This window comes from Trachurus japonicus, chromosome 1, assembly GCF_045865225.1.
Source record: "Trachurus japonicus isolate A0001 chromosome 1, Traja_1.0".
Classification (NCBI taxonomy): Eukaryota; Metazoa; Chordata; class Actinopteri; order Carangiformes; family Carangidae; genus Trachurus; species Trachurus japonicus.
In genome coordinates, this window is record NC_140907.1 from 36,943,426 (window position 1) to 36,966,672 (window position 23,247).

A 23,247-nucleotide genomic window follows, 5' to 3' on the forward strand; every position below is an offset into this window, starting at 1 on the left:
CATTTAGACATCCCACCATTTAGACATTCCACCATTTAGACATCCCACCATTTAGACATCCCACCATTTAGACATCCCACCATTTAGACATACCACCATTTAGACATCCCACCATTTAGACATCCAACTACTCTGACATTCCACCATTTAGACATTCCACCATTTAGACATTCCACCACTCCAATATCCCACCATTCCGACATCCCACCATTTAGACATCCCACCATTTAGACATTCCACCACTCCAATATCCCACCATTCTGACATCCCACCATTCCGACATGCGAACGCCCCACCATTCCGACAAGGCTTTCAATATAAGGAAATGTGCGTTACTCAACAGGTGACTCTTCTTTAAGACATGCTGATAGAGGAATACCCACATGGTTGTGTGTAATTACACAGCAGAGCGCAGACAGGAACTAGTCTACCTGTCTAGCCTCTATCTGGTCTTTTTACTAAACTTAACCAACTCCTTTCATCATTGCCTAAGCCCAACCAGTGCAAAATCTTTGAGGAAAAAAAGGCTATTAAAGGAATTGTCGGAAAGGCAGGATGTTTAAAAAAAGAAAAAAATACCGTCATTCCGACCATAGGAGGCAAAAATTCTCGATATCATGGGACGTTTGATAGAAAATGAAGTGTTGCCATTTTGACAATTAGAGGCCTATGTCGGATTGGTGGGATGTCGGAATGGCGGGTGCCCCCCACACTCACCCCTCCCGTGGGCAAAGTGACGGTGGCCTCCGAGGACAAAACAACTAGTTTACCAGGACTGTGACAACTGGGAGTATTTCAGAAGCGAACGTGAAACTCTTGAAACGTGCTCTCTGGTTGGCTGGATTTTCCCTTCAGGCTGCCATACAAACATGGCGGCGCAAGATGGCGACACTCTCTAAAGCAAGACCCTTGTTATATGTAGATATAAAATAAGAATTATAAGGCTACGGAAACCAAACAGGTTTCATTTTATAGCGATTATACACTGATACTAATATATTCATGGGGAGTTTGTTCAGATTTTAACAATAAACCTTGACGATTAACACTGGACCTTTAAAAAGACAACGAGTGAATCAGTTGCATCGACTAAAAATGACAGAAATGGATCCTAAGAACAAGCGGCAGTGGACTAAGGAAAAGACCAGCGCTTCCTGACACCGTGGTCTTCATACAAAGTACAAAACAAGTCAGAAGGGGGCTTCCCAGACGGATCCTGGAGCAACTCGCTAACGACGGGGGAGCCAGTAATATTTGTGTTTCCCACCTCTGGATTGTAATGCAGGTTTGTGAAGATGAGATTAGCTCTTGCATGGGTACGATGACGTCCTCCATCTTCCGATGACTCAGCCTGTGGAAGAGCAAACTGGTTCTTTGGAGGAATCAGACTGTAACCAGTTAAAAACAGAACTAGCACCAGGTGGAAACGGGATACGAGAGCAGAGGAAGAAGAAGAGGCAACAAGCTCTCCAATAAACTAATAGATCAGTTCCACCTGAGAAGCCAGAACTTCTGGAGAACATCTGGACCTGCAGCTCCTCCGCCTCCTTCAGGTACGAGGAGGAGGAAACTGTGACTGTTTTAACTCACAGCTCCAGGACTACAACTCCCAGGGTGCACTGCTCTGCTGTTTCCTCACAGGTTCATTATCAGGTCTTTGGAAGAAAAACCTTGAAGGACACGAAGCCTGAGTTCAGACGGTCGTTTGTTTCACTTCTTCATGTTTATAATTGTTGTGTTTTTAACTTCAACACTTTTTACACAGAGAATAAAGAGTTTAAATCTCAGCTTGTGTGAAATTAAAAAGTGTAACATCCAAAAAGAACAAATAAATCAGAAACTCTTCGTCCCTCAGATCTGTCCTGGACCGGATCAGTAGTAGGAGGAGGTTCTACTGAAGAACAACAGTGGAAAGTGGAAAATTAAGTTTATTGAAACTTACATGAGACAAAAAGTTAGAGTTTAGCTGTTTCAGACTAACAATGAAGCCCTGAACGCACCACGACCGGTGCAGTAAACAGTGAAGTTACACAGTTAAAACGAGTGCAGGTTGAACTGAACTGAAACTCAGTGAAACGTTTAGAGTCCGGAGAGTCGGCTCTACTACTTCCTCCTCCTCAGGAAGTCCTGCGCCTCCCTCTGCAGCCGCTTCACGTCCTCCGTCCCGCTGTCGTCCGAGTCCGGGGGCACGTAGTCCTTGTCCTCGTCGTTGTCCCCGTCCTCGCTGTCGTCATTTATGAAGCTGTCCCCGTCTTCGCCGTCGTCGTCGTCGTCATCGTCGTCGTCGTCGCGACTCCTCTTGGCGACGGCTCGAGTGGAGCGAGCTGCGACGAAGTTACAAGTTAGAAACTGAGACACTGCAAAAACTCAAAATCTTTACAAGAATATTTGTCCTTTTTCTTGTTAAAATGTCTCATTTCTAGTCAAAACTAATCTCTTTCCACTTAAAATAAGACTCATCACCTAAAAATGTACTTGTTTTTAGATCATTTTCACTTGTTTTAAACAAATATTCACTTGAAATAAGTAGAAAAATCTGCCAGTGAAAGCAAGTTTTTTGTGCTTGTAATAAGAAAGACAAATTTGCTCCACTATCAGATTTTTCTACTTATTTCAAGTGAAAATACGCTTGAAAGAAGTAAAAACTGTCTAAAAACAAGCTACCTTTTATGTGATGTTTCTTATTTTAAGTATAATGAGAGTTGTTTTGACTAGAAATGACATTTTGACTAGAAATAAGACAAATATTCTTGGTAAGATATTTGAGTTTTTGCAGTGCAGAGGTCAGAGGTCGTACCTGGTCTCTTGGTGTGTTTGAACTCCTTCCTGTGCAGAGGGTTCTTCCTGTGAAAGGACATTAAACTTTATTGACAAGGCGACTCAGAGACGATGGCAGCTACAGATCTTTATTTACAGTTTTCTTTTTTCAAATCACTACGACCCATTGGTCAACACGTTAAACACTTTTTCTGAACTGTTACGCACAAAGGTATATTGTGTAGGAATTCCTCCCATCTAGCGTTGCGGTTGTATATCTCAAGCAACTCAATCGTATTTTTCATGCTGCATTCACGTGAAATTGGGCAGACGGCAGACGGACGACAGCCGCTGCACGCAACGGCATAAACAAGCCTCTATCCACCACTTTATTTTCCTGTGATCCATTGCGTCACACCACAACGGAAGTCGGTTTTCAACTTCCGTTTCACCCCGTAGTAGCATTCTAGCGAGCGGCTAACTGGTAGCGTTAGCCACCGGTGTAGGTACCAAATGTGGGGGCTCCGGGCTGCCAAAACCGTTTTGACTAAATCTGATGTTTGTTAAGTCTATAAAACAAATTATTGAACAAACATTACTATTTCTGTGTGCACGTTTTTGTAATTAGTCATGGTTATCGTATTAGCTTAGCTGCTGCTGACAGCTAACAGCAGCAGCTAAGCTAACATCAGGACGTCAGCTGTTAAAACCCTCCCGTTGTCGGACACGACATGAAACTACTCCAGTTAGCTCAGTCATGTTGGGACTAGGATATCCGCTGGAAAATAATATTTTTTTCATGGGCCGTTTATTGAGGTATTTAAGACACTGCTAACAGCTAACGGTTAGCCCAGCTAATCTAAAATGTAATGAATGGAGTGTCATGGCGACACCCAGCGTCGTTCTCCTGAAAGTGGTGGATACACGTGACAATATGTTGTCATGACGATGTGGTATTATTTTACCGTCTTTCTCTGGACTTCTGTGACTAAAATGACATCTGGTTTGTTAGCGACGGCCGTCTGCCCGACTGCAGGTGAATGCAGCATCAGTGTAACGCTCCATTCCTCCTCGCTGCGTTACCGCGGTGACTTTTCCCATCATGCCATGCCTGAGATGTCATAGCTGCCTGACCTGTAGCAGTCGGTGCCGTAGGGACACTCAGGAAGCTCCTCCCCCTCCTCTCCCTCCTCGCCCCCCTCCTCTTCCTCCTGGTAGTCGCCGTCTCCAGGGTGACTGCACTCCTGGAAGTGGAGTGGGTTCTTCCTGAAACGCAAACAGGAAGTGGCGACAGGTTTTTATTCTGAAGGGTCGAAACACAACTTTTCCCCGCATAGATATTACATAATGGAATAATAAAGACATCATACACAGAAACAAATCCTTCTGGTTTATTCACAATATACTTCTGGTCCATCAGTTATTTAACTCCAATGGTTCACTACTTACATATCAAGAATTTACTTTAAAATATAATAAACTTATTCCTATTAGCGAATTTAATGTTGTTATAAATGCAATCCCTGCTGGTGTTTCTATGTTATTTAAAAGCACAATAGGACAGAATCCAACATTATTGCCTATAGACCGAATCGCCTTGTTGTTTACATTCTACTTCCGGGTAGAAAACCAGCACGTAATTTGAATGAGATCAATAGTAACGAACGAGAGTTTAGCTATTTTTCAAGCCCTATCACCATTTAGACAAATCTGAAATGATCGAAGAAACATTACTATTTCTGTGTGTGTGTTTTGTGTTGCTATGTGTTGTATTTATTCAGTTTGGGGGAATCACGGTGTCTAGAAAGCATCAGTGGCTCAGCTGACAGGGACAGCTAACGGTAGCTAAGCTAACGGCGGTAGCTAAGCTAACAGCAGGACCTGGGCCGTAAAGTATACCCCCGCAGCCCCCGCGAGGCGGGGGGGCCCCGCATGCCGTGGGGGCCCCGCCCCCACCCGTTAAGCCGAGTTTCCACCGAATCAACGGTCCTTCTTTTTTTTTTTTTTTTTACACCACAACATATGGTTCACGTCATGATAACTTCTGTATTTTGGCCATTCAAGCTTCCACAGTCCATAGTTCTCTTCTTTGTTTGATATTTCAAGAGACTTTTGGTTAAGTAACCATGGACAGCTCCTAGGCAGGATTGTTCTGCTGTGTTGTCGCCGCCGTCAACCCCCGGCCCGCCCCCCCGTCATCGCGGCCATCGCCTCGCCGCCCCGCCCCCGCACCCCCCCCCCCCCCCCCGCCGTCACCGCCGTCACCGCCGTCATCCGCGGCGAACGGCCGCGGGGGGGCCCCGCACGGTTACGTTACGGCGCTGAGCAGGACGTCAGCTGTTAAAACCCTCCCGTTGTCGGACACGACATGAAACTACTCCAGTTAGCTCAGTCATGTTGGAACTCAGATATCCGCTGGAGAAAATATTTTTTCATGGAGCGTTTATTGAGTCACTGAGTTATTAAAGTTAAACAGGTAGCTAACCGTTAGCCCGGCTAATCTCTGATAACCATGACTAATTACAAAAATGTGCACATGTAAATAGTAATGTTTGTCCAATCATTGGTTTTATAGACTTTACAAACATCAGATTAGTCTAAACGGCGATATAGTGACATGAAAAAGTAGATATATATAGTGAAACTCTCGTCTGTCACTATTGTTCTCATGCTGGTTTTCTACCCGGAAGTAGTTGTAAACAACAAGGAGATTCATCCTATAGATCCTCATCCTACCAAACTTGCAATTGGCCAGATTTGTTTCTCATCAACACGCAACAGTAACCGGTCTATACGTGCTTTATTTCAGAAAGAAGTTGTATCAGTTCCATATGTAGTCACTTATTGGAATAACTTAATAAACAACCTTGACTGGAAGAAGATCTGGAACTTACCAGCCAGATATATGATAAATAATACAGTAAAAGAAGTATCCTTCAAAATAATCCACAGAATTTACCTTTCTAAAGTCTTTTTTCACAACGTTTTAATAATGTCACCGATACAAGTTGCTCTTTTTGTTCGGGATGCCCTGAAGATGTCTTTCATTTGTTTTGGTCTTGCCCTTTTTCCACCAGTTTCTGGGTAGACGTCTGTAATTTGATTTCCTTTTCTATTGAGCCAGATTTTTCCCTTTGTTTTGAAAATGTAGGCTACTGTTTGGCTTCACTGTCTTTCCATTTACCAAAGTTAGACAATATTAGGCTACATCATTAATCTTATTGTCCTTTTAGCTAAATGGCACATTCATAAATGTAGATACACAAATCAAAATCCTTTTTTTCTTACATTTAAAGGGATAGTTCACCCAAAATTCAAATTTCACTCATTATCTACTCACCCTCATGTGGACTAAGGGCTGGGAGAAGTTTCAGAGTCCTCCGTGGCTTCTCTGAGTTACAGGGGGTCTCGGCGTAGCAGTGCATGTCCATATGAGCGTTGCAAATGGATACCAACTGTCTTTGTGACAAAAAGACACACCAAAAAACATCCAAATACCTCCATGCTGCTCGTATGTAATGTCCGTCTTGTATTGAAGCCCCAACATGAGAAAGTAAGAAGCTACATTAGAAGCTATTAGAAGAATTAAGAAGCTACAAACAAGCTTGAAATATAGACTTATTTAATTTTTTTCGGGACAATTTTGCATTTTGGGGCTTCAATACAAGACGGACATTACATACGAGCAGCATGGAGGTATTTGGATGTTTTTTGGTGTGTCTTTTTGTTACGAAGACAGTTGGTATCCATTTGCAACCGTTATATGGACATGCACTGCTACGCCGAGACCCCCTGTAACTCAGAGAAGCCACGGAGGACTCTGAAACTTCTCCCATGCAGCCCTTTTAGTCCACATGAGGGGGAGGAGATAATGAGTGAAATTTCAATTTTGGGTGAACTATCCCTTTAAGAACTAAGTCAAACATTATATATTAAAACTATTAAAACCAGGCGACCTCACCTGTAGCAGTCCTTCCCATACGGACACGGCGGCCTCCCTCGGGGTTTGGATGCGGCGCCGGCGTTCGACGTCTGACCTTTGACCCCGACCTCCTCCTCCTCCTCCTCCTCCTCCTCCTCCATCTCCATGGTGACGTTGTCCGACTCCTCGCTGACCTCTGACCTCACCGGCGGCGGCGGCGGCTGCAGTCGACCTCTACGAGCCTGAAGGACGAGGACGAGGACGCGGTGTTAGAAACTGAGCTGTGATGTCATCGTCAACTCAGCTGCTGATTGGTCACAGGTCACTCAGCTGTTTTAGGTGCAGCCGCCTCTTCCTCCTCCTCCTCCTCCTCCTCCTCTTCGTCACTCCTCCTCCTCCTCCTCTTCCTCGGCCTCTTCTCCTGGCTAAGCCCCGCCCCCTCCGCTGCGGTGGGCGTGGCCGCTGCAGCCGCTGCAGGTGTTTTAGTCTTCTTCACAGCTGGAACAGATGTTTGGCTTCGTTTACTGTTTATACATCAACAAACACCTGTTCACCTCCTACTCCTCCTCCTCTTCCTCCTCTTCTTCCTCCTAATTCTTATTCTTCCTCCTATTCTTATTCCCTCTTCCTCCTCCTCTTCCTCCTATTCTTATTCCCTCCTCCTCCTCCTCTTCCTCCTCCTCTTCCTCCTCCTATTCTTATTCCCTCCTCCTCCTGTGAGCGGCAGTTTTGGTGTGAAAATCAATAACTCTCTTAATTAATGAGTTATGATGACGATTAATGATTGATCTAAATCAGTATTGATGGATCTAGTGAGTCGCTGTCGTCGGGGAAACGTCGGCTAGTTATTTCTCTGATGATGTCACAGAGAGAAACAGGTCATGATTTAGTTTCTGAACGATGACCGACGATCAGTTAACGACTATAAACCGTGAACTGATGAGATTAAAGCTTCTGTGTCACAGTGAAGTCAGTCCCTCATCATCACACTGCAACATCTGGAGCTGCTCAACGTCCGTCAGCTAAACATCTGGCTCAGTGTGTGTGTGTGTGTGTGTGTGTGTGTGTGAGTCTGGCAGCAACACAGGAAACAGGTTCAACTACTGTAAACACTGCTGCTGCAGAAGCTCCAGGTCCAGACACACACACACACACACATATCACAGAGTGTGTGTGTGTGTGTGTGTGTGTGTGTGTGTTTGTGTGTGTGTGTGTGTGTGTGTGTGTGTGTGTTAAACGGTGTGTGTTCACATGTCACATGTTCATACACGTGTCAACAGACGTGTGAGTGTGAAGCAGTAAAATTCACTCCAGAGGTCAGAGGTCAGCTGGGTTTAGAGTGTGTGTGTGACACAGAGGTGAGGTTCAGGTTCACTGACTGCAGCCTCTGTTCCACTCCGACCCCTCACGGACTCACTGGCTGTGTTCGAAACCGCATACTATACTGCTAGTACGTAATGATTTGGCCAAAATGTAGTATGTAGTATGTAGTATGTAGTATGCAGTATGCGAAAAGTTCCTGGATGTCGAACTGATTCAGAAAATATTTCCAGTATCTGACCAGTCTACATCGCGTACTGTATCCCACAATGCAATGCGCCCCTGACGTCCTAACCGTAACCAAAGACGGTAGTGAAGTATCTTTGCCGTGTAGCGTATAGTTTAATAAAATAATCAGGCAGCGCTGCTCTTCTGTCCAATACACACAGGAAGCTTCACTTTTCATTCAAACAAACTAATGCTACTGCCACAATTGTTAGATTTCATCAATGAGACCAACATTTATCTCCTAAAAATAATTTAACCAGCCGGTGGTAAACCTCTAAAAACCTGCGGGTAAGTTAATTAGCGATGGTTTTCTCCCCCCGGGATGACGACGGAGGTTGGCCGGCTGAGCAGCTCTGCAGACCGGCTGCTGTCTCTGTGATGTCCTGGTCGCTGCGGAGCTTCACTTCTCCGAAAAACATCGGAGCAAACTTCTAAACAGCCGTCGTTTGGATAAACTGGCCGTATATTTGGGATCTCAACAGTTACTTTCTCGCATGAAAAAATATTAAAACTTAATAAAGTTACGTAATAACAGCGCTAGAGCGAGAAATAAAACAGCTTTTCGCCTGTTTTACAACTACTGCTACCGGTTGCTACGAAATGCATTCTGGGAAACTTGTATACTGCATACTGCGGTGTGAACGGTAGCAGACTGAATCCCACATTCAGTATGCAGTATACAGTACATACTAACGCAGTACGGTAGTATGTGGTTTTGAAAACAGCCACTGACTCAGAGGTGCGTTCAGGTTCAGTCTGTGAGTGTGTGAAGGCTGTTCCATGGTCAGATCAGTGAATGAGCTGGAAGTGAGAGTGACAGAGTGAGTCCTGACAGACAGCGACACGAGGAAAAGTGATTAGAGTGTGTTTACTCTTCAATCATCCTGTCCTGACGCCGCGAGGACATCGCTCCATCCAGCGATGTCGCTCACGGCGTCAGGACAACCCTGAAACCCTGACAAACTCACTCGCTGTGTCTCTATCTGGACGACATTTCACGGCCGTGTCCAGTGTCAACACTTCTTATTGGTTGAAAAGTTCACGCTGCTTCCTGTTGACAAGCAAGTTATCAGAGAGAGGAGAATATGAGAGGAATAAAATTTTTAAAAACTCTCAAAGATGTGAAAAAGGGCAACCAGGAAATGTCAGGAATCTAAAACTAGCGCCAGAAGTTTGTTTACGTCCCTCGATAATTTGTTTGGTTTGGATTCTGAACCAATAGAAAATACTTGTGACAAAATCGTCATCACGCTGCATCAGGAGACCTTAGCACGAGATTTTATCGCCGTTTCACTCGCTGCAGGTCAGGACGCGGTCTGAAAGGGTCCAGATGTTGTGACTGGACCAGGACCAGGACCAGGACCAGGACCAGGACCACTACTCAGACCACAACCCGAAAAAAAGACCAGGACCAGCACTAGGACTCAGACCAGAACTGGGACCAGGACTGGGACGAAGACCTGTACCGGTCTTAGGACTGGAACCAGAACCAGGACCAGGACCGGTATGGGTAGCAGTACCAGGACAAGAACCAAACAAAACCAGGATCAGGAACTGAACAAGAACTGGAACCAGAACCAGAACCAGAACCAGGACCAGGACCGGATCACGGGGGTCGGTACCTTTGGGGCTGGAGGCCGCTGCTGCCGTCGTCTTCGTCTTCGTCATCCACGCTGGTAAAACTCTCTTCTTGGTGACGGGCGAAGCGTCGTTGCCCTAACAACAGAGAATAAAGCTTTCTGATTGGCTGCTCAGGTCAACGGCTCATTAACATATTAAACCTGCTTCATTCACATGAAAAAATGTGTGGCAATGTGTTGTAATCTGTGTGTGTTTGTTTGTGTCTGGTGAAACGAAATGTAAATGGTCATGTGAAAAAGAATTTCCCTAGAGGGACAATAAATGTCTAAAGTCTAATTCAAGACTCAGACCTGAGTTTCTCTTCTGTCCTCGTCCTCCTCCTTATTGGACGGAGCCGATGATGTCACAGCCTCTCTCACCGGATTGGCCGGTTCCACATGTGACTCCGGAGAAGCAGGAAGTTCCTGCTTTTCTGCTTCTGCTTCTTCTTCTCCTTCTTCTTCTTCTAGTGCCTGACTGTTTCTGCAGGAAGAAGTGACATTTGACCAAAAGGAAAAACATCAGAACCAGAATTTAAACTTTTAAAGGCCAGGTTCAGTGTTCCTGCAGCAGCCAATCAGAGACGAGCTGGAGGAGGAAGAAGAACCAGTTTGAACTAGATCCGTCAGGACGAACTTCACTATTCAAACAGAAAAAAAATATTTTAAAAACTGGAAAGCGACGTTCCAACGTGTTCCTCCTGCAACGACACAAGTTATGCTGCGTTCAAGACAACTTGGAAGTCGGAAAAAAACGAGCTCTGAGTTGTAAAAAATGCATTGAACGGCTTTGAACTCGGAAATTACAGGTCGGAAACTCGGGTATCATATCAGAGCTCCGACTTTCCGACTTCGACGTCACGACAGCATCAAAACATGGCGGCCCTCGTCTTAAACAGTTAGAATTTAGACATTTGAAGTTATTTGTTGAGGTTTTAATGCATATTGTTGTGTATTATTGCAGTAGCCTATATGAAATACGTTTATATTAAGCTGTGATTGTTGTATGGTGTGAAATTGTGTTCCTCGTTTGTGACGGAAATAAGGTTTAACTGTTATCAAGGCTGTAACATTATATGTGCACTCATCTGCAGCGTCTCCTCTCCTCCAAAATAAACATCATTTACTGCTGCATTGATTTTTCGTATTCAGCTATGAGCCACAATACGACAAACTTCCTTCAGGTATCCATGTTTTTTTTCTTCCGAATTCCTGCAGCGTGAAGCAATGATGTCGGAAGTCGGAAATTTTCGAGTTGGGATTTCCGACCTCCGAGTTGTTATGAACGCAGCATTAAAGCCTAGTTTACGCTCGATGCGGTCGCAAGTTCGCGCGTGTAATTGTTTGCTTGTGTTACCTTGATGACTGTTTTTAACTCTCGTTTTAACTTTTTTTTCTTTTCAGTTCCTGTTGTAGCACTTTGAGATTTTTTTGTTAAATATAAAGTGCATTACAAATAAAATGTATTATTATTTTTATTATTATTTGGTTGGAATCTCTGAAACGCAACGTGGACGCGGGACGTAGTAATAAGCTGGTATAGGTGAATATAAATATGAGCTAAAAAACAAAAACTCATTAAGAATTTGAATATACAGTAATTTGAAGATTTAACATTAGATGTATTCGGGGTTTCTGAAGGTTTCACCAACTCAAATTTAAGGCTTTTTAAGACGTTTTAAGACCGTTATGGATGAAATTTAAGACCTATCATGACATAAAAAAACATACAAAAGAAATGCAGAGTCACAAAATTACTTGCAAAGTAAATTGGCTGCAATATATAAGTTGCTCGTTTGTAGTTGTAAATACATTCAATAAAGCAGAATGAAGTGTCACAGGAGCATTTTATTGAGCATTTGAGGTAAGAAATTTAAGACCTGTCTCAAATTATTTAAGACTTGAACACAATACTTAAACAAATTTAAGTTTAAGAACTTTGGTTTTCAGATTTTAGACCTTTTTAGGCTTTTTCAGACCCCACAGAAACCCTGTGCGTTAGAAATCTGAGCGTGATTTAGGGGGGGAGAGACTGACAGACCATAGTATGAATGTTACATGAGCAGTGGGACGGTTCGCTGAGTGTCTCTGTGATCTGCACTTCAAACGGCGGCGGCTCGGGACAATGGAGGAGACGGTCGGTGACTCAGAGATAAAAGATGCTCCGATAATAAATCAACATCTGGGCCTGATGTTGGCGTTACACCCGGTCAACTAACAGCAGCAGCAGCTCCCACTCCGTCCTGACTGACACACACGGATAAAAGACCGGAGCTTCATTAACGAGTGGAGAGCAGCTTCATTATCCACAGACCTGCAGCAGCGTTAAGCAGACTCACACTCAGCTTCTGATCCGCTGACGTGACGACGAGTTGTCGACACGGAGGAGATGTGAGTTTACCTATAGGAGTACTAGGGATGTCGCCATGATTTGTTTTCAGAATTAATCGCAGTATTAAAACCCTCCAGTTGTCCTGGGACAAAGGGAAAGATGGGAGGAAAGAAGGAAGGGAAAATATAGAGATAGATAGAAGGAGGGAGGGAACAGATTGGGTCAATTGGGTCAAAAAGGAAGGAAGGACAAGGGCAAAGAAGGAAGGGAAAAAGGAAGGAAAGATAGAACAGATTGGGTCAAAAAAGAAGGAAGGAAGGCAGGAAGGACAAAGGGAAAGATGGGAGGAAAGAAGGAAGGGAAAAAGGGAAGGAAAGATAGAAGGAGGGAGGGAACAGATTGGGCCAATTGGGTCACAAAGGAAGGAAGGACAAGGGCAAAGAAGGAAGGGAAAAAGGAAGGAAAGATAGAACAGATTGGGTCAAAAAAGAAGGAAGGAAGGCAGGAAGGACAAAGGGAAAGATGGGAGGAAAGAAGGAAGGGAAAAAGGAAGGAAAGATAGAAGGAGGGAGGGAACAGATTGGGTCAATTGGGTTAAAAAGGAAGGAAGGAAGGAAGGACGAAGGGACGGAAGGGAGGAAGGCAGAGAGGGAAAAAGGATTGTGGAAAGAAGGAAGGGAAAAGGGAAGGAAAGATAGAAGGAGGGAGGGAACAGATTGGGTCAATTAGGTCAAAAAGGAAGGAAGGAAGGAAGGAAGGAAGGAAGGACAAGGGGAAAGATGGGAGGAAAGAAGGAAGGGGAAAAGGAAGGAAAGATAGAAGGAAGGGAGGGAACAGATTGAGTCAAAAAGAAAGGAAGGAAGGAAGGAAGGACAAGGGGAAAGATGGGAGGAAAGAAGGAAGGGAAAAAGGAAGGAAAGATAGAACAGATTGGGTCAAAAAAGAAGGAAGGAAGGACGAAGGGACGGAAGGAAGGAAGGAAGGATGGACGAAGGGACGGAAGGAAGGAAGGAAGGAAGGAAGGAAGGACGAAGGGACGGAAGGAAGGAAGGAAGGAAGGAAGGAAGGAAGGAAGGAAGGAAGGAAGGAAGGAAGGAAGGAAGGAAGGAAGGAAGGAAGGAAGGGAAAAAGGATTGTGAAAAGAAGGAGGGGAAAAAGCAAGGAAAGATAGAAGGAGGGAGGGAACAGATTGGGTCAATTGGGTCGAGAGGAAGGAAGGAAGGAAGGAAGGAAGGAAGGACAAGGGGACAGATGGGAAGAAAGAAGGAAGGGAAAAAGGAAGGAAAGATAGAAGGAGGGAGGGAACAGATTGGGTCAATTGGGTCAAAATGGAAGGAAGGAAGGAAGGAAGGAAGGACAAAGGGATGGAAGGAAGGAAGGAAGGCAGTGAGGGAAAAGGGATTGTGGAAAGAAGGAAGGGAAAAGGGAAGGAAAGATAGAAGGAGGGAGGAACAGATTGGGTCAATTTGGTCACAAAGGAAGGAAGGAAGGAAGGAAGGAAGGCAGAGAGGGAAAAAGGATTGTGGAAAGAAGGAAGGGAAAAGGGAAGGAAAGATAGAAGGAGGGAGGGAACAGATTGGGTCAATTGGGTCACAAAGGAAGGAAGGAAGGAAGGACGAATGGAAGGAAGGAAGGAAGGAAGGAAGGAAGGAAGGAAGGAAGGAAGGAAGGAAGGAAGGAAGGAAGGAAGGAAGGAAGGAAGGAAGGAAAAAAGGACTGTGGAAAGAAGGAAGGGAAAAGGGAAGGAAAGATAGAAGGAAGGGAGGGAACAGATTGAGTCAATTGGGTCAAAAAGGAAGGAAGGAAGGAAGGAAGGCAGAGAGGGAAAAAGGATTGTGGAAAGAGGGAAGGGAAACGGGAAGGAAAGATAGAAGGAGGGAGGGAACAGATTGGGTCAATTAGGTCAAAAAGGAAGGAAGGAAGGAAGGAAGGAAGGAAGGACAAGGGGAAAGATGGGAGGAAAGAAGGAAGGGGAAAAGGAAGGAAAGATAGAAGGAAGGGAGGGAACAGATTGAGTCAAAAAGAAAGGAAGGAAGGAAGGAAGGACAAGGGGAAAGATGGGAGGAAAGAAGGAAGGGAAAAAGGAAGGAAAGATAGAACAGATTGGGTCAAAAAAGAAGGAAGGAAGGACGAAGGGACGGAAGGAAGGAAGGAAGGATGGACGAAGGGACGGAAGGAAGGAAGGAAGGAAGGAAGGAAGGACGAAGGGACGGAAGGAAGGAAGGAAGGAAGGAAGGAAGGAAGGAAGGAAGGAAGGAAGGAAGGAAGGAAGGAAGGAAGGAAGGAAGGAAGGAAGGGAAAAAGGATTGTGAAAAGAAGGAGGGGAAAAAGCAAGGAAAGATAGAAGGAGGGAGGGAACAGATTGGGTCAATTGGGTCGAGAGGAAGGAAGGAAGGAAGGAAGGAAGGAAGGACAAGGGGACAGATGGGAAGAAAGAAGGAAGGGAAAAAGGAAGGAAAGATAGAAGGAGGGAGGGAACAGATTGGGTCAATTGGGTCAAAATGGAAGGAAGGAAGGAAGGAAGGAAGGAAGGAAGGAAGGACAAAGGGATGGAAGGAAGGAAGGAAGGCAGTGAGGGAAAAGGGATTGTGGAAAGAAGGAAGGGAAAAGGGAAGGAAAGATAGAAGGAGGGAGGAACAGATTGGGTCAATTTGGTCACAAAGGAAGGAAGGAAGGAAGGAAGGAAGGCAGAGAGGGAAAAAGGATTGTGGAAAGAAGGAAGGGAAAAGGGAAGGAAAGATAGAAGGAGGGAGGGAACAGATTGGGTCAATTGGGTCACAAAGGAAGGAAGGAAGGAAGGACGAATGGAAGGAAGGAAGGAAGGAAGGAAGGAAGGAAGGAAGGAAGGAAGGAAGGAAGGAAGGAAGGAAGGAAGGAAGGAAGGAAAAAAGGACTGTGGAAAGAAGGAAGGGAAAAGGGAAGGAAAGATAGAAGGAAGGGAGGGAACAGATTGAGTCAATTGGGTCAAAAAGGAAGGAAGGAAGGAAGGAAGGCAGAGAGGGAAAAAGGATTGTGGAAAGAGGGAAGGGAAACGGGAAGGAAAGATAGAAGGAGGGAGGGAACAGATTGGGTCAATTGGGTCACAAAGGAAGGAAGGAAGGAGGGAGGGATGAAGGGACGGATGGAAGGAAGGAAGGAAGGAAGGAAGGAGGGAGGGATGAAGGGACGGATGGAAGGAAGGAAGGAAGGAAGGAAGGAAGGAAGGAAGGAAGGCAGGCAGAGAGGGAAAAAGGATTGTGGAAGGAAGGAAGGACAAAGGGAAAGATGGGAGGAAAGAAGGAAGGGAAAAAGGAAGGAAAGATAGATGGAGGGAGGGAACAGATTGGGTCAATTGGGTCAAAATGGAAGGAAGGAAGGATGGACGAAGGGATGGAAGGAAGGAGGGAAGGAAGGAAGGCAGAGAGGGAAAAAGGATTGTGAAAAGAAGGAAGGAGGGAGGGAACAGATTGGGTCAATTGGGCCAGAAAGGAAGGAAGGAAGGAAGAAAGGAAGGAAGGAAGGAAGGAGGGAAGACAGTGAGTGAAAAAGGAAGGAAATATAGAAGGAGGGGGGGAACAGATTGGGTCAATTGGGTCAAAAAGGAAGGAAGGAAGGAAGGAAGGAAGGAAGGAAGGAAGGAAGGAAGGAAGGAAGGACAAATGGACGGAAGGGAGGAAGGCAGAGAGGGAAAAAGGATTGTGGAAACAAGGAAGGGAAAAGGGAAGGAAAGATAGAAGGAAGGGAGGGAACAGATTGGGTCAATTAGGTCAAAAAGGAAGGAAGGAAGGAAGGAAGGAAGGAAGGAAGGACGGAAGGAAGGAAGGAGGGAAGAAGGGATGGAAGGAAAGAAGGAAGGCAGTGAGGGAAAAAGGATTGTGGAAAGAAGGAAGGAAGGAAGGAAGGCAGAGAGGGAAAAGGGATTGTGGAAAGAAGGAAGGAAGGAAAGAGGGAAGGAAAGATAGAAGGAGGGAGGGAACAGATTGGGTCAATGGGCTTCATGCACTTTAAGCCAGCTCATTTATTTCCTGTCTTACATTATTGGACCAACTATAATGTAAGACAGGAAATAAATGAGCTGGCTTATTTCAGGAAGTGTTGGAGCTGTGCATAAAGCCCATTGGGTCAAAAAGGAAGGAAGGAAGGAAGGAAGGCAGAGAGGGAAAAAGGATTGTGGAAAGAAGGAAGGAGAGATAGAAGGAGGGAGGGAACAGATAGCCTGGGGTTGGTATAACAAGGCATGTCATTCTTTGTAATGTTGGAATTTGTCTCAACCCTACAACGCTGGTCACGGTGCCGTGTTGAAATAAAGAGATCCCCATCTGATTCCTCTGTTGTTTCACCTCTTTCTGCCACAACATTCCCATATATTCCCGTTAATTCCCATGGAAAGTTTCCAACTTCCTGGAATTTTGCGACCCTAATGCATAATAATAGGCTCTATGCCGAGGGTCACATGACCAAACCGGAAACCGGGTAACTCCACTTCCGCTTAGATTCTGACAAGCACAACGCGCGGTAAAAACAAATCAAACAGACCACAGCCAGCTACTTCTACGCGTTCTTTTGCTACACGTAGTTATAACGTTATAGTCTCTTTTATGTTGTATGTAATGTATAATGTTTTTTATCGCTTTTATGTTTTATGTTTGAAAAATGTCGAGTAAAGACAGGGAAAAGAAGGTGAAGTGCTAGCAACCACAGCTTTTGCTGTGTTCCTGAATGCCCTATGTCAGGGAGATTCAACAGCTCTGTCAGTTTCCATTCGTTCCCCAAGGACGTGGACCAAAGAAAGAAGTGGATTCACAATATTAAAAGAAAAAACTTAATAATAAAAAAGAGCACCACCGTCTGCAGCCGGCACTTCCTTCAGACCGACGTCATACAAGGAGGTTACAAGTTGTATATTAATTTTTTTTTTTTATGTTAACAATGGACATTGTTGAATAAACTTCATATTTCATTCCTTTGTGTAATCTTTTTTTCAAACTGGTAATTGCAAAGTATACAGAAATATAGAGAAGGCATTTTTTAGAGCTTTTAACCTTTTTACCATGTCCACAAGATGTTTTTTACATTATAGGCTACATTACATATGAGGAAAATAAGCAGTGGAAGTCTTAATGTTTATTTCCATGTTGGAATAGCAGTGAACCGATGACAGGCTCATAAAAACAGATTAACTCAGCCAGTAATCAATCGTGAGAATTTGCAGGGAACAAGTAGTCTATAACCTGGCAGTAAGTTACAGACAGCGAGAGTTAGCATTAGCACAACTATTAACATTAAGCTTGTCCATTTTCGTGGTAGGAGCTTTAGATATGATTCGATGGACGTCGGACATGCTCAGATTGGGTAATTCCTGCAGGCATCGTGAATAAAAAAGTTGTTGTGCCATCCTGGGAAGAGCAACAACAAAATCGTGGAAAAATGAAGTGGGTTTGATTTGTTTTTACCGCGTTTACCGTTGTGCTTGTCAGAATCTCAGCGGAAGTGGAGTTACCCGGTTTCCGATTTGGTCATGTGACACTCGGCATAGAGCCTATTGTGATAATCGTAACACTGTGATTATTTCTCTGACAATAATCGTACCAAGAACATCAATCTCTAATGGTGATGTCCCTACCTCGGCGTGCACTCGTCCCCGCCCTCGGCCGCCACCCGGTAGACCAGCTGTCCCGGCAGCAGGGAGAAGACGTCCCCGTGGTGGAGCGGGAACCACGAGTCCTTCTGCAGCGGCCGGGGGTTTTCATCGTCAGGGGCCGACAGCAGGAAACACGGGTTCAGGTGAGTCTGAAGGTCCAGAGGAAACACACCGGTTCAATCAGCAAACATCGTCTCCACTCACGGACCAAACTACCTACGTGGGTCATTTCTAGGGCTGTGCCAAAAAAATCGATTCACATAAGAATCGCAATTCTCATTTAAAGGGACAACGAGGAGTTTTGTTAAAGTGAAGTGTTTCCACACTACATTTATGAGCCTCCGCACCGTGAAATTCTTTGACCGGCACAAGACAGACTCATGTTTTCATTCATCAAGAATTAAAGTCAGAGGTTGGAAGACGATCACATACCGTCGTAGTTCCCACCATAAACGGTGATTCGGCGGCGTTATTCTCATGACTCGCCACGAAACCGAAAGTAAAGAAACGCTGGTCGGCTCGCCCAGCATTTCCACCACCACTAATAATAACAAAATAACCATAGAGACAAAACCATAGATTTATCGAAAATGGACCATTAACAAGTGGTAACGTAGATTCATCCACATTAACGTGAGACTTTTTTATAACCAAATAGAAACTCCTCATTGTCCCTTTAATAATAATATTTCAGAATCGATATAAAATATCCCAAAATCGATTTAAAAAAAAAATAAAATAATGAAACAAATCTGCTGGCTGTCGGCCTCCATTTCCTTAGAATTTAAAAGGCAGCATGTTTAACTGCACTGTTTTTTTAAAATAAAGAGGCACTTTTAATTTAGTTACTTAAAGGGATAGTTCAACATTTTGGCAAATCGGCCCATTGCCATAACCCCTATAGTCATAGCAGTAGGTTCGTTACTTTTAATAGATTGGCACCAAACTGAGTGAAGAGATGTGGGATTAATCAGTTTGTCCAATAATGTAAGACAGGAAATAAAGGAGCTTGCTTGTTTAAGTTCAGGAAGTAGTGGAGCTGTGCATAAAGCCAATTGGCCAAATAAAACGCAATCTACCGTACTTTCTGGACTATAGAGCGCACCTGAGTATAAGCTGCTCCAGCTAAATTTTAAAAGAAAATACATATATAGGCCGCACTTGAATATAAGCCTTAAGCCTATGTTGTAACATGAGATATTTACACAGAAAGACAGTAGGGAACTGTGCAAATCCGCTCGCTTTCCGACATATCTCGGTGCTGCTCGGGTACGGAACTCATATTTACAATAATAGCTCGGGTCTATTTCGGTTCGGGTCCGTCAAATTGGAGCCGTGAAGACCTCTAGTCCAGGTAGGAGTCTCTCCTCTGGGCTGGTCGGCTCAGAAACACCGACCCTGCTTCTATCTCTATCTCTCATTATCTCAAGCTTTGACCTGGATAACGATTATAGAACGAGCTGGTTGGTGCTCAGTCGGCTGAAACGTGATGTAGACGCTAAGTGATGAGGTCACCGTGGGTCAGGGACACAACATCTGGGCAGAATACATCTTCAGACCGAATCTATAGAGTCACAGCAGCGCCATTAAAATACAGCATATACATCTGTAAGAGGAATAATCAGAACAACTAGAGAATGCATTTCCTGAAGCAAATACGGGTGAAAGCTGGAAGCTGGAAGCTGAATGAGCTGAATAAACTGTTGAAACAATGTTGAATTAAGTGAAGAAACTGCTGAAGAAAGATGAAATAATATATGAAGAATATGAAATGGTTGGAAATTACTAGAATTGTTGAAGATCAGTATGAAGAAATTGAAAGGTTAAAGTGCACTCAGATTTATTTAAAACAGTTTGAAAACATTTTTGAACCATTACTCATGTAGATGAAACAATATCTGAAGTGTAAAAGTAGAATAATATAGAAGTAGTTACAATCCGTTAAAGGGATAGTAGCATTTTTTTTAAAGTGGGGTTGTATGATCTCTAAATAGCCCCTAAGTACTTTAATTGCAGTAGAAGACTCTCTGCACTCCTCCCGTTAACAACGCCAGCCCATAATAGCCCTGCCCAGAGATTTACAACATACAGTGTTGTGAACGGACCCAAAGAAACGGCCTATTTTCGCGGCCTAAAAGAGGTTTTATGTGAAAAAAAATTCTCAGTTCCATTGTTCACTATAATATAATTTTTTCCAGCCCTTCAAAGTGCAGGAAAAACACAGTTTTTATTTGGAGCTAACCAACTGCTGGTCCGTGGGCGCTAACCCTGGGCGGAGGGATACATGAGTTGGTTAGATCCAAATAAAAACTGTGTTTTTCCTGCAATTTGAAGGGCTGGAAAAAATTATATTATAGTGAACATTGGAACTGTGTATTTTTTTTCAGGTAAAACCTCTTTTAGGCCGTGAAAATAGGCCGTTTCTTTGGGTCTGTTCACAACACTGTATGTTGTAAATCTCTGGGCAGGGCTATTATGGGCTGGCGTTGCTAACGGGAGGAGTGCAGAGAGTCTTCTACTGCAATTAAAATACTTAGGGGCTATTTGTAGATCATACAACCCCACTTTAAAAAAATGCTACTATCCCTTTAAAGGGCAGAATAACTATGAAACAATGAAAAAACGCTTTAATTTACTTCTTTTCCTTGTACCGTACTGGTTTTGTTTGGCTTTTGCAGACTTGTGCCTCGCTTCCTGTAGACGATTATAAAAAACAACTCCCTTCACAGCTGGATTCATGCATCCTGGACCAGACCCCCCCTCCCCCCGCCCCGACCCCCCAAGACATTTAACTGACGACTTCTCAAACTGCAAAAAGGCAAAATCAATGTAGAGGGCAGAGGTCACTGCTGATTGGTTCTGTGCCACTTCCTGTGTTCATAGTGCAGGTTTTTATTTATTAATTAATTAGTTTATTAGTTTATTTGCAAAGGGACGGTGTACGTACGATATCGACGGATTCACAACGTTAAAATAAACGACGCTGTGTGTGAAGCGGTGATCGACTCTCTGGGACGAGAGGCGGAGTCATTAGAGTCAACGATGATAAACGGAGGCGTGTTATTATGGGCTGTGACCCCGGTCCGACCTCGGCCCTCAGGACTAATTATAAAGATCTGTGGCTCTGATGGATTCACTGCTGGCCAATCAGGGATCAATGACTCTGATCAGGAGCAGGTTGCTGCTGGTGATGGACGGGTTTTAAAGTCTCGGACTGTGACCCAACATCGACAATTACAACCCCTATATTTATATTTATTGTACTTTATTCCCTTTGTCTCTACTTATCACTGATTACTATGTTTTCTATTGTCTCATTCTTCTTTTTCTATGTTTATTTGTTTGATTTTGAAATCTAAATTGAGTTTAAACATGTGCTAAAGAAAAAAAAAAAGAAAAGAAAAAAGGGATAGTTCAACATTTTGTCAAATTGGCCCATTGCCATAATCCCTATAGTCATAGCAGCAGTAGGTTCGTTACCTTTAATTGTCGGTGCAAGCTGTTTTTAGAACGGCGGAGCAGAGCCGTGAGCTGCTCAGAGCTACGCTACGGAGGCTCATTATGGGATTTCTTTGGTTTCCCTCATCATCAAACTCATCAAATACACAATCCAACAACTCCACAACGCTCTGGTGGACAAGGTGTGAGCTGCACATTCACCACGCTATGAGATAATAACACAACGTTACCACACAGAGTTGTTTTAGAGGGAAATACAGAGACTGCTTGATGAAAAACTGTCCCTGAAGGCAACGTGCATCAACTGGTTTTGCATGAATTTCCCTCTAAAACAACTCTGTGTGGTAACGTTGTGTTATTATCTCATAGCGTGGTGAATGTGCAGCTCACAACTTGTCCACCAGAGCGTTGTGGAGTTGTTGGATTGTGTATTTGATGAGTTTGATGATGAGGGAAACCAAAGAAATCCCATAATGAGCCTCCGTAGCGTAGCTCTGAGCAGCTCACGGCTCTGCTCCGCCGTTCTAAAAACAGCTTGCACCGACAATTAAAGGTAACGAACCTACTGCTATGACTATAGGGATTACGGCAATGGGAACAATTTGACAAAATGTTGAACTATCCCTTTAAGATGAACTCAACTGATAAGTATTTCACTCACCGGTTTGAGGCGCAGCCGTCCGTCCAGGTTCTCCAGCAGCCCGTGGTGTCGGGACACTCTCTTATCGCTGATCTGAGACCAGGGAGCAGACAGACGAGGTCAGAGGTCAGATAACATCTGATTGATCATGAACTGATGTTTCACTGAGCTGAACTGAACCCTGCAGCCTGTTGTCAGGGCGACGGCGCCCTCTAGTGGCACACACACACACACACACACACACACACACACACACACACACACACACACTTCACTAATGCTTGATAATGTGTAGTTATTATAAAGTCTGTTATTAATAATAACAATGAGGAGGAGTGGTAGTAGATGTAGTCTCCTCCTCTCTTCTTTTCTTCTCTACCTTTTCCTCCTTTTCCCTTCCTCTCCTCCTCTTCTACATTTTCCTCCTTTTCCCTCATCCTCCTCCCCCTCCACTAGCTCTTCCTCCTTTTCCTTCTTCTTCCACCTCTTCCTCCTCATCATCAACCTGTTCATCCTTTTCCCTCCTTCCCCCCTTCTCCTCCTTCTTCAGCTGCAACAGCTCAAATTACAACAGTCAAAGCTGCTGAAACTTTCATTTTAGCAGATGAACACACACACGCACACGCACAGAGAGAGTAGTATATTATAGACCGACTCACCCCCAGCAGCGGGCCCCGGCCCAGCACCGTCTCCCCCGGCGGCAGCAGCACCGGAGCTCCGCCGCTCTGCACCGGGACCAGGCTGAAGCCGCGGCCGGACATGGAGCTCGGTGCCGCGGGTTCAGGAGGCAGCTTGGCCCGGTCCACGGCCCCGGAGGAGGAAACACACCGAGTTGGCGGGAGAGTGATTTAAAGACCGGATCCCTGTTACCTCACCTCTGACCAGCTGTCGTGGCGGGAAACCGGACTGATATTTAATATTTACTAGGTTTAAAAGTCAAAGAGACAAATTTAAACTCAACAACAACAACTTCCATGCAGCAGCAGCAGCGACACCATTCAAAACTTCCGGGAAGCTGTTGCGCATGCGCAGTAGAGCAGACACGTGACGACACACCCCGTTGATTTTTAAATATTCTGATTTATCGACGTCATGTTTCAGGTTTCTGTCCATAAATAAACATAAAAAATACAGTTTATGGTTAATGGGAGAACAGCGGTCACTTTGTCAAAATATGAAGTTATTGATCTGCTGCAGTCTCTATGTTGTAATGTTTCATTGATGAGAATAACTTTGATTTATATAGCGCCTTTCAAGGAACCTAAGATTGCTTTACAGTAAAAAAAAAAATATATATATATATATTTTTTTGTTTTTTGTTTTTGGAATTAAAAATAAATGGTAAATAAA

The 23,247-nt window shown here is 44.2% G+C and overlaps 1 protein-coding gene across 1 annotated transcript; it reads right to left on the bottom strand.

Moving 5' to 3' along the window:
- Window positions 1-1,972: 1,972 nt before the first annotated feature.
- Window positions 1,973-22,981, bottom strand: aplf (aprataxin and PNKP like factor). The gene is made up of 10 exons (XM_085792696.1): window positions 22,557-22,981; window positions 21,919-21,990; window positions 17,781-17,947; window positions 10,159-10,330; window positions 9,850-9,943; window positions 7,029-7,177; window positions 6,719-6,900; window positions 3,892-4,023; window positions 2,798-2,844; window positions 1,973-2,324 (listed from the first exon to the last, which is right to left on the bottom strand). The coding sequence occupies exons 1-10, from the start codon at window positions 22,656-22,658 to the stop codon at window positions 2,104-2,106; spliced, it is 1,338 nt and encodes a 445-aa protein (XP_085648822.1). The 5' UTR covers window positions 22,659-22,981; the 3' UTR covers window positions 1,973-2,103.
- Between the last annotated feature and the right edge of the window lie 266 nt (window positions 22,982-23,247).

Coding starts and splice junctions, on each gene's coding strand:
- aplf (XM_085792696.1), bottom strand. CDS start 22,658: ATGTCCGGCCGCGGCTTCAGCCTGGTCCCGGTGCAGAGCGGCGGAGCT. Junction 9,944..10,158: donor AGGACAGAAGAGAAACTCAG/GTCTGAGTCTTG, acceptor CTCTGTTGTTAG/GGCAACGACGCTTCGCCCGT. Junction 6,901..7,028: donor AGGAGGAGGAGGAGGAAGAG/GCGGCTGCACCT, acceptor GGTCGACTGCAG/CCGCCGCCGCCGCCGGTGAG.